Source organism: Toxotes jaculatrix, chromosome 17 (genome assembly GCF_017976425.1).
Source record: "Toxotes jaculatrix isolate fToxJac2 chromosome 17, fToxJac2.pri, whole genome shotgun sequence".
Lineage (NCBI taxonomy): Eukaryota > Metazoa > Chordata > Actinopteri > Toxotidae > Toxotes > Toxotes jaculatrix.
In genome coordinates, this window is record NC_054410.1 from 267,192 (window position 1) to 279,072 (window position 11,881).

At 44.6% G+C, this 11,881-nt stretch overlaps 1 protein-coding gene across 1 annotated transcript; it reads left to right on the plus strand.

The window, feature by feature from the left end:
* The first annotated feature begins 6,396 nt into the window (after positions 1-6,396).
* Positions 6,397-9,811, plus strand: foxa1 (forkhead box A1). Its single transcript, XM_041060812.1, has 2 exons — positions 6,397-6,462; positions 8,645-9,811. The coding sequence occupies exons 1-2, from the start codon at positions 6,397-6,399 to the stop codon at positions 9,809-9,811; spliced, it is 1,233 nt and encodes a 410-aa protein (XP_040916746.1).
* Positions 9,812-11,881: the final 2,070 nt, after the last annotated feature.

Consider the following 11,881-nt stretch of genomic DNA (forward strand, 5'->3'; position numbering starts at 1 on the left):
ACATCCCTCTACCCAATTCCAGACTTTTTTTGCAAAAACTGGCAAATGTATTCACCTGAAAAACTCTCAGTAAATCCAGCAATCCTGTGCACTCCCAAACTGTCTGCTGTTACACACTGTATGGTGCCCCTGACAAACTCTCCAAGCCACAAAAACACCTGGATTTTCCAAAGCAACAAGATCCTTCAACAACGGCTCTAGGACCTTTTCATATCTTTCATATAACTTTTCACATCTTCAGACCTGCAGTGAACAGCCAAATAAATAGAAGACAATGAAGAATGGCAACCAGGTGGTAAATTAATCCAATAAACAGCAAAGACCTTGTGCTTTTTACGAGATGTGCCAAGCGGATTACAAATCTCAAAATCATCAACATACAAATTCAGTAACACTTGCAACTCGCTCCCTGACTGAAAACCGTTCTCCTTAAAGTATGAACCATCTGGGTAAGACTTACGTATACTACCTCTTCTCCGCTATCCTCTGAGATGAGAGAATTATCTAGTGCTTTGTTAAGAATGTGGTCATCAGTGAAAAGCTGCTGCAAAAACTTTAATATTGGAACATATTGTAGTGTTTTTATTTTTTTCATCCAGTATATATTCTATCAGTTCCACAACTTTGAAATTGTCTTTGTAATATTTCTTGGGTTTTAATGATGTTGCCAAAGAACTGACTTATAGATGTAGACGCAACTATTCAGTGTCTCATGTATAACATTTGTTGTACCAGCAAATCACCAGCTTTAAAAACACTGCTGCAAGTTTTTTTCCATTATGTCTGGCTGATCCCGTGATACATCTAAATCAAGGTGATCTGTCTGGCTGTCATCACACAACTCCTCACAGTCTGAAACACCCGGATCTCCACTTCCAGCTGAAAAGTTTCCTTGTGCAACATCATCCTTAAAATCTACCAAGGAATGCAAAGGAACGCTTCCAACTTTTGTGCGACTCAAAGATGCTGTATATGTTGGTTTTGTATTCACAGCCTTTAAACATACAAGTTACTGTCTCGTTGCTTTTCAAATGATGACTTATGTGCACAAAATAATCACATTCTGTTCCAAGTTCACCACAAACGCACAACTGACAGGTAAAAGCAGTAAATACGTCAGAGTGCTCAGAGGTTTTGGTATGACTCCTGGACAAGTGAATCCAAAGTGAGTTCCAGGTCTTAAAAATGCATCAGGATATATGCACCTAATACGATGACCAAGCCCAAAATGACGGTTAGTCTGTAATGTTTCAGAATTTCTGATCGCTTTGACACTTCAGCACCACAGTCTTTACACCTCCACAAAAACCACCCAAACAAAAAGAAAAAAGACAAAACATGTAACATTTTATATAATTTAATGCTTTATTTTGATTTAATAATTCATCAACTGCAAAAAAAAAAAAAAACAGCTCGATCCTAATTCACTACAGAGAATCCACAACTTCATATTGCTTTAATACGACTGGAAGAAACCCCGCCACAAACCCCTTCACTGACCGACCTGCCGCCGGCCGGAGGGCAGTAAGCTGCGCCGCTGCATCAGCTGCAGCAGCAGTTACACGTTACCGGACAGAAACTCCTCCCGTGCAACGCTAACAAGACAAACGCATTGTGAAGGCCGCGTCTCTGTGCAGGAAACCTCCCAGAGTAAACCAGTCTGTGCCTGTATCATCTGAAGCTAGCCACATTTAACTTAAGCTAAGTTAGCTAACATTAACGCATCAGAGCGCACAGACCACAACCATCATTTCTGTCTCATTCAAAACACGTAAGAAGCGTAAATACTACAGCACTGAGGCAAAAACACAACACGCCAATGACAAGCAAACGTTTCCTGACCTGAATCCAGAGAGAGTCCGCGGCGCTGCGGGTCCCAGGCTCCAGAGAGGAACAGCTACACGCCCAGCAACGGAAAATGGCGGCCGTGGGTCTGAGCATGCGCAGACAGGCAGGTGTTCCAGAGTGGTGGTTTAGTGAGTTGATCAGATTTTTTTCTTGTTACTTTTAACTAAGTAAAACTGACTTGTTTAAATTAGGGACAGTATATTCAGGATGTAATCAAATATAAGAAAACATACATAACACGTTATATTCTAAGAATTTAGCTGGATTAAATAATGTAACATTTATTAGAGGACAAGATCATTTTTTTCAGTCTGTCTGTGTGTAGATAGATAGACAGACTGATCATTTTTTTCAGTCTGTCTATCTATCTATCTCTGTCTGTCTGTCTGTCTGTCTGTCCAGCCAGATGGAGTCACAGGTTTCATTCTAATCATTCCTCCACTTACTTTCAATTCTCGATCATTTCCCACTGCACTCTTCAGCAGGTGGAACTTGCTCAGGTGTCATCATGTGACCTCAGTACAGAACCTTGTTACACCTGCAGTAAGGACACTGTAGAGGGAGAAGTACTCAAGTCAAGGTTCTGCATTCTAAAAAAGTACTTTAGCAGAGAATGAGTCATAAACCCTGAGGATGTTCGGACCTCTGTGCGTCCGTGTTTCTGTTGGATGTGACTCTGTCTGGTGGCAGCAGACCACACTCATGTCTTCCTGTTCCTTGTCTGATGCCTCTCAGCTCACGGGAGGATTGTGGGTAATGTGGTCCATTGATTGACATTGATTTTTACTTACACTTACTTATTTATATATAAAAATACTTAGTTACTTAGTGTGTCTGCAGAGACGAATGTCTGACCTTGGGTTTGACTGAAATATTGTTGACTGAATTCAAACTGACACAAAGTGAATCTGAAACCGATTTTTCCTCGTTACACGCTGTAAAACATGTTTCATGTTCATGTTTCTGCAGACGTGCAATAACCACATCGAAAATCAGTCAGAGGTCACATACATATAAATTTCACATATGATTAGAGCTGAGTGTAAATGTTGAAGGTGAACCAGCAGCAGTGGATCTGCTTCACCATCCAGCAGGTGGCAGCATCCACCTGATAACACAGGTAACACACGAGTGAATCAGACCTGATGTCTTTTTGTTTAAAGCTCTTTGAACAGAGGAGAACAGAAGAACCACAGAAGCCAGAAAATGCTCCACAGACTTAGAGCAGATTCAAAAACCTGCTCACCAAACTCTTTGAATGGAAACTTAAACCTGGACACCAGAAAACCTGATCAGCTGTTTGATCAGCAGGGATATCATATCCTCAAGGGTCTGAGACTGGAGGTCAGAGGTCAGCTGATCCGACCCTGGTGTTCAGGATACACTTCAACAGTCAGTGTTTGATCTTCAGGTAAAGTCACTCACCTGTTGACTGCAGCACAGTGACTGACAGCAGAGGAAGCTGGGAAATATCTCACTCTGTGTGTGTGTGTGTGTGTGTGCGTGCGTGTGCGTGTGTGCGTGTGTGTGTGTGTGTGTGTGTGTGTGTGTGCGTGCGTGTGGATAGTTGAACTGATGAAACAGAGTTGAAGAGTTCAGGGGAGAAACAAAGCCATCAACATGACTTTAATAACAGGGTGTCTCTCTCTCTCACACACACACACACACACACACACCCTGAATGTGTGTGTTGGATGTTAAACGACATCCTGTTCTGACGTGATGATCCTGCAGTAACTCATGTTTACATGTTTACAATCAGAGCTGGTTCATGTGTTTTCTAATCTGAGTCTGATTTATGTAAAACACGCTGTGTTACGTTGTGTTTCGTTGTGTTACGTTGCCGTACAAACACAGGCTGATTGATAGATTGGGAGCATACGAGCAGCAGGTGTACCAGACCTCCATCGTCATGGTAACATTAATAACCATGCAGTTATGGCTGTGGAACGTTCGGGGTTAAAGAAGGTTAAAGAAATGACGTTGCCTCTCGGTTCCATGAGGGGAACAAACAGAGGTTCTCCTGCGCAGAACAGTGCGACTCAGGTTGTAATAAGCTGCTGGATCTCATGTTCCAAATGGGGTGAAAATGGCCCCAGGTCCCATCTGGAAACCCTGAAGTATAATATTCATATTATTGTTAAAATAAATGTTAATATCAACAGTGAAATGGCTTCGTTCCTCAGGTTTTCCTGAATAACCACAGAGGTGAGGGGCTTCGACACTGCAGACCTCTGAAACCCTGAACAAAGCAAAAGGTTTGGGTTCAGGTTCAGATTCAGTCGTTGCCTCAATGTCAAATCCTCATGACCTCACTTCCTGTCTGCTGGAGTCTTTCAGTCTGCGTGAGGAGGTCATGGACAGGTGACAGGTGAGTCAGTCTCTGCGGTAACAGGATAATTATCTCTGAAGAGCTTTTAGTGTGACAGCTCTGGGATTTACAGTCCGAGTGACTCCCATCGAAACTCCGATCCTCCTCCTCCTCAGGATCTGGTCCTGAGCCACAGACAGGAAACGTTACGTCCTCACTGTACACAGATGTCACGTGTGTCAGGCTTTTACACCATGATGATTTCACAGACCCTGGTGTTTCTGGTCTTGTTTACAGCTCCTGTGACACAGTGCAGCTCAGACCGGGTTTGTCTTGGTGTCCTTCTGTCCCTGTGGAGGGAAAACGGGTCAAATCAGTTTTATTTATTTCACACCAAATAAAATCTAGAGTTTTCTCACGGCACTTTTCACGTAGATCAGGTCTAGACCGAGCTCTTTATAGCACAGGTAAGTCGTCCAGGCCAGTGACTGATCAAACAGAACCTATTCCATTAAACAATGGTCAAAGTGGATCCTGAACTGTGCAGCGAGGCTGGACCGACTGGGTGTGGACAGCTGTCAGCATGACGCTGCCCCCTCGTTCAGTTAACTCGTCCACAGTGCACTGATGTTGCAGGAGGGAAAATGGACTGGGCTGATTTTTAACTGTTTTAAATATTCTGTTTCTTCTTGTCTGGTTTTCCTCATTTCTTTGTTTGGAAAAAGATGCATAAATAAAGTTATTTTCCTTTGCTCCTTTTCCTTCCTCCTCTTTGTCTCCTTGCAGGTTTTTGGTGTAAGTGCCCTTTAATCCAGTGGCTCATCCAGTTAATCCAGTATGATAATGGTGAACAGCGATCAGATGTTCCGCTCTGCTTCCCGCTCATTAACAGCTTTAAACTGTCGGACTGGAACCAGTCAGCCAGAATAAAAACCAGAATAAAAGCCCTCAAACAGCCCAGAAACTGATCTGTGACCAGTCACATTCATGTGTGAGACGGGGTCAGCCCACGTCTGATCGTCAGTGACGTGACTGAAAGTTAGTTCATCAACCTTCAGCATGAAATAACACCAATAAAATGATAACAATGCAAATATGAATCCTAACGCTGCTGCAGGTGGCTGAGGTCTGAGTCTGAGAGTCTGAGTCTGAGTCTGAGTCTGAGAGTCTGAGTCTGAGAGTCTGAGAGTCTGAGTCTGAGTCTGAGTCTGAGAGTCTGAGAGTCTGAGTCTATCAGAGTCCATCAGTCCACGGCTCGGTATGCTGAGACTTGGATTTTTTTGTCTTTGTTTCACAGTGAACCAGATCAAACCCTAACCCTGCTTTTTAACATTTCAGTGAATAAATAACACATTTATTTACAATTAACAACCACAAATGATTTCAGTTTCTGTAGAAATGGACATGATGCTGCTGAATGTGAAATAATGTTACAGGTGCGTTCACCTGGGCCTCACCTGGGAGCTCAGGGCCCGTCCCTCTGGGCCCGTTCACTTCAGATAAACTGTGCTCATGGTCCAAAGCTTTCAAGGCCCCAAAGCTCCTTAAAATCAGTTTCCTTTGAAACTACAGCTGAATTCATTTCAAATGAATCGGTGACATCTGATGTCATTTGGTTTTTAAATTGGTTTTATTTCCTAAAACTTCTGAAAATGTTCTGAAGAAACATGGAATGTGTGTTTATTGGCATCGTCCCCATCAATAACACGCTTTAATAATGATGCTGAAAATATAAGGAATTCACGTTCATGGTGAAAATTATTCTGAACCTGCAGCATCTGAAAGCATTTTACTGTCACTTCATATAAAAACTCAAAGATGCTGAGGACAGGGGGACATGGACTCATGACCCCGGTCTCTCTGCGCTCCGGTCCTGCCTGTCTCACCTCCAGCATACTGAATTATTTCCAGTACCAGATCGATCATTGTCCGTGATTCATTCCTCTTGATAATAAACTGGTTTTATATCCGGTGTGTGGAGGAATGAGATCTGTGTGTGATGGAGGAGGAGATGAGCTCCGGAGGGCTGGGCCTGCAGGAGGAGGAGGATCACATCAGTCCGCAGGTCACCATCACCTCCTCCTCCTCCTCATCAACACTCTGCCTCTCTGCTCCTCCTGGCCCGGCTTGGCTCGGAACACTTCCACCTGAACCAGGATTCCCACACGCAAACCGGGGTCAGGACCAAGCCACCGGGAACGGGACCTGCAGGATCCGTGTTCCAGCGGGCTCCCGTCATGCTGGGCACGGTGAAGATGGAAGGGCACGAAGCTCCAGACTGGAGCGGATACTACAGCGAGGAGGTCGGTCACTCTCTGCCCACTTTACCGCTGCTTTTACCGCCACTGTGAGGGTGTAAGACCCGGGTCAGATCCGGACCGGGTCCTGGTAAAATTTAACAGTAAATTGGCCGAAAGTTTTTCCAGTTTAAATATTAAACTTAACATCAGTTTGTGTCCCGGCGGAAACCGGAGCGGCGCGCGTCAGTTCAGAGTCCGGTTAATTCATCCGCGTTTACATCCGACTCGTTTTTTTCATCCATTCATCCGACTCGGTTTTTTTCATCGCGGAAAACAAAGTAAAAAAGAAAAAATAGAAGCAAGAAAACATGATCAAAGAATGTTTGAGAATAAAAATCCTAAAGTCTTTTAAAACAAACTGTTGATTTGATCTGCTCACATTTTAAAATGTCAAAATCTAAAAATCAGACTAAAATCAAAAATCAGAAAAGGACAAACAGGCCGCAGGTCATGGATTTAACATTTCACTTATTTCTGTCCTTAAAACGCGGAGTTCAGCTGAATCTGTGCGGCAAAAAAAACCACTGAGCAAAATAACTACAATAAAAAAAGTAGAAAAGGAAAGAAAAGGGAAGAAGAGTGAAATGTGGTTTATCCGCATCCAGGTCCCGTTAAACGGGGTCCGGGCTGAGCCGGTCTCAGAGAAACAAACTGAAGCCGAAACCTTTCAGAAACCAAACCTGACAGCTGTGAGAAATCCAAAAATTGTGCCTTTTTTAAAGTCTTGTATGAAAGTCAGAAAAATAGGATCCGCTCATTAATCGGTATTAAGGTGGAAATGATTGATCTTATGTGAACGCACTTTTTTAACCTTTAAACTCGAAGTGAAATGATTCATAACAGAAATGAGACAATGAGGAGATGAGTAAAGAGCATTTCATCACAGCGGCCGCAGTAAAGTCTCGTTAAACACGGATATTGGAATGTTGGAATATTTATATTAATAATATTATAAATTTTATCATCAAACATTCTGTATATTATCGTTCAACAGAATGAGTCAAAAAGCAAATATCAGCTGGAATTTTAGTCAAACTGAAGGAGAATCCGCTTTATTAAATATAATTCTGCTGAAAATGACTATTATTGTCAAAGTTATGGTTCATATTATAACGTCAGTGTTTTATTTGTGTAAATATTGATGTTGTAGAATGTGAATTCAGAAAGATCCGAGTTCAAAGGTCAAAATAAAAAAGGATTTAAGAACAAAATCAGTCATACATGATGTTTGTCCTGTCTGTCCACCCGTCTCTGTCCACCAGTCTCTGTCCACCTGTCTGTCTGCAGTGTCTGTGGCTGTCTTCAGTTCAGTCATTCTGAATAAGACTGTTAGAGTCCTGCTTTTTGATCTGATCTGAGTTCATATGACTCTCTGTTGTTGTTGTTATTGTTGTTGTTGTTGTCTCTGCTGGTTTCAGATCAGCTTCAGATCACAGCGATCAAACAGATGAAATGTTAATTGGAAACATGACGATTAAAATGACTGAAATCTCATTAAGCATGAATTTATTCCTTAATCCTCGTTAATTCATTCATTTTAAAGGGAGGATAAATTTCTTCATATGAAAATATTTTCAGCTCAGAATTTTTAAAGGAGTAAAAACATATTTAAATGTACCAAATGTATTAAAACCATTTATTAATTTAGAACCTTTAAAAAGGCCGTAGCATTTGAATTAAATTATTTTCTGGGTAAATTAAAGATTCATTTAAGTCTGTTGTGATCGTTTAATAACAATTTCATCTGATAATTAAAAAGAGACAGACGAACCAAATCAAACTTCATTCATCACTTCTGTTTTTTTCAAGAAAATTTTCAGTGTTTTTATAAGAATTTAAAGTAAAGTTAGATAATTAGCAAATGTTTCAAATTGTGTAAATTAAAAGGATAAAATTGAAAAAGCGTTCATTTAAATTAGGTGATGAAGGTGTTTCTGCAACACCACACTCAGTGGACGGTTTATTAGGAACACCTGTGCACCTGCTCATTCATGCCATCATCCACTCGGCCAATCACGTGGCAGCAGCAGATACAGGTCAGAGCTTCGTTCATGTTCACATCACACGTCGGTATGGAAACACGAGACAGTTGCTGTTCAGTGAGTTCAGTGGCCCCCCTGGTTCTGGTTCAGGTCTAACTGAATCTGGTTTGACTGGTTTTCTAACTGGTTCTGTCTCTCTGCAGGTGTACTCTCCAATGGCAGGTGGTGGGATGGGTTCTGGTCTCGGGATGGGCTCCATGTCTGGATACATGTCCAACAGCGGGACCACGTCAGGCTCCTTCAACATGTCGTACAGTGGGACTGGTCTGAGTCCCGCCCCAGTGGGGGGGATGGGCAGCTCGGCTCCAGCGGCCATGTCAGGTCTGGGTGGGGGCGTGGCCTCGATGGGTGGAGCCTTGAGCCCGTCCAGTATGAGCTCGGTGTCAGCACAGCAGGCCTCCATGGGCCTGAATCCGTACGGGGGCATGAGCCCCACCATGAGCCCCAGCATGGCATACGGCAGCGGGGGACTAAACCGAGCCCGCGACAACAAGGCCTTCAGACGGAGCTACCCACATGCGAAACCACCCTACTCCTACATCTCGCTCATCACCATGGCAATCCAGCAGGCACCCAGTAAGATGTTAACTCTGAGCGAGATCTACCAGTGGATCATGGACCTGTTCCCATACTACCGGCAGAACCAGCAGCGCTGGCAGAACTCCATCCGGCACTCACTGTCCTTCAACGACTGCTTTGTCAAGGTGTCACGTTCACCGGACAAACCAGGGAAGGGCTCGTACTGGACCCTGCACCCCGACTCTGGGAACATGTTCGAGAATGGCTGCTACCTGCGGCGCCAGAAGAGGTTCAAGTGCGAGAAGAAGATGTTGACGAAATCAGATGGGAGGAAGGAGCAGGGGGGAGGAGGTGGGGGAGGAGGAGCGTCTCCTGCAGGGGACTCCATCAAACCTGCAGGACTCCTGGACTCCACCCTGCCCTCCTCCAGCCAGGCGACCTCGCCTCCTAGTCAGGACCTGCGGGGAGGTGTTGGCGGGGCATCGGACCTGAAGGTGTCCAGCTCCCAGCTCCTGTCCTCCTTGTCATTGCCTCCCCACTCCATGGTGCACGAGTCCCAGCTGCACATCAAAGGAGACCCCCACTACTCCTTCAACCACCCGTTCTCCATCAACAACTTGATGTCATCCTCAGAGCAGCAGCACAAACTGGACCTGAAGGCCTATGAGGCACTGCAGTACTCCTCCTACAGTGCTGGGGGGACGTCTGGCCTTGGGGGGAGGACCATGGAGCCTCTGGAGGCCTCCTACTACCAAGGGGTCTATCCCAGACCGCTCCTCAACACCTCGTAGTACCCACTGCACCTCCTGTTTGGACTCTGACTCTCTGCATGCAGCTGCCCTGGACTTCCTGTCTGACTGTGATGATGCTGAACCGGATCGACTCTGCTGCTGGTCTGCTGGTTTCTGAACTCCTGCACTGTGACCAAACCAGGACCCAAAACAGACATGTAAACCCTCAGCTGATTAAACTGATCCCAGGTCTGTTCTCTCCTTTTACACACCGAGTCACAAACAGCTAAAGTTCATGTTTTTAAGGTTCAGGATCCCAACAGGCTGAATCATCCTCAGATCAGACCAGGATCATCAGTCAGTCCAGAATCCAGGAGCTCTGCTCACGTTGGTTGATTCTGCAGCTCATAATTTAGTGTTTCCTCTGTGTCAGTGGTTCTCGGCCTGAAAGTCCGGACTCTTGAGACATTATGATGATAAATAAGAAAAAAACTTTTCAGTGACACAAGCTGTGTTGATTTTTGTGGCTTTTTGTCCAATATTTGTTCCTGTTGTGAGTCACAGGAGTTTTTCCTCCTCAGAGAATCAGTCTTTGGTTGAACTGCTCTGAACATTTTTTACAGATGTTCAGAAAATGGTGAAAGGTGAAGTCTTGTGTCCCTCCTCTGCTGCTGTGTGAATACGATCCGATTGGTCGATGAGATAAACATTAAACCACAGAAGAACTTGACGACACCTGGCGGCTGTGTTGGCTCGATGTGAGGAAGGTTCAGTGTCCTGATGTTTCCTCTCTTCGTGTCCGTGCACGTCAGCGTTTATTCATCAGCCTGTTCCACTGAACAGGAAACGCTGCTTGTTGAGGTGTTGGTGCTCAGGTTCTTTATGTGCAAATTAAAAATGTGGATAAAATCAGGTGAAACAGACTCTGAGGTCCAGTTCACACCTGGCATTAAAATAGTTGTCCACATGTGTCTCCAGTGAAACCTGTGACCAGATCTCTCTTCCTGGCTTTACGTCCAAATCAACACGTCCATCACTTCCGTTTTTAACTGGCAGGAGGCAGCACAGCACTTCCTGTGTCTAGTTCACCATAAAAGAAGAGGAAATCAGAGCAGCTCAGACTGGGTCTGTTCCTCATCGTGTTCCAGTCAAACCAGATCTCCCAAGGCTTTTGACGCTCGTCATATTTCACTGTGCTTTTTGAGATTTTCGGACGTAGTGGAAAAGCCAGCTCACACGATCTGAGAGCATGAATGAGTTTGCACTTCCTCTCACACACAGGATGGCAGTTGAGTAAGTGGTCCTTCAGTGTGGCCCAAGATACGTTAACATTCACGCTCCGAAAACAATGAGGCCTCATGTGTCCCAGATGAATGTGGTCTGAGTGATCAGCTCTCAAACGTGTCCTCAGTGCTCATTGGGTCCATTCACACCTGTTAGATCTGTCCATTGGTGATGAGATCACCTGGGATGCAGGTCAATAAAGATCAGGAGCTGCTGCTCTGTGTGTGTGTGTGTGTAGTCCAGTACTTCCTGCGCTGGTTCTGGATGTAAATCCTGAGCTAAAGGTCACACCCAGGTAACACTGGGCTGCTCAGAAACGTGTCTTAGACTGGACGTGTTAACAAAGGCTGCAGTGGGTGAAACAGATCATAGATTCCTGATCACTGACAGCAGATCGCTGATCAGTATCTGAATGATCTCCTGAAAGTCGAGTTAACGAGCTGCCTGTTCCATGAAGCACGGCAGAATTTGTTCCCTGAGTTTTTCTATTCACAGCAATTCTCCCCCAGCTCAGTGTTCCAGGGTGATACACCTATTGCCTTAAAGACCAAACTCAGGGAGCAAAAGTCTCCCATGTTCATTGAGACATTGTAACCTGATTGGTTGCAGCCCGACCTTCAGGTCAGACAGGTAGAGCTGTGCTGTGCAGCAAAGTATGGAGTCATCACCTGAGACCCCTCAGATTCATCCTGTGGTCCCTCGGAGGGCCCGACACCCATTTTGGGAACCACTAATGTCAGGTGTTCCGTCTGAGGTTTGATTCAGCAGGTTGCTGCACAAAGTTCGCTTCATGCTTCAGGACTCGAATCAAACTTCTGGGCTGTTTCCACGAAGCGTCAGTGTTTG

What these genes read in the sequence shown, in the direction of transcription:
- foxa1 (XM_041060812.1), top strand. Translation starts at nt 6,397, where the DNA reads ATGCTGGGCACGGTGAAGATGGAAGGGCACGAAGCTCCAGACTGGAGC. An exon ending in GCGGATACTACAGCGAGGAG is followed by an intron (nt 6,463 to 8,644) that starts GTCGGTCACTCT and finishes GTCTCTCTGCAG; the next exon opens with GTGTACTCTCCAATGGCAGG.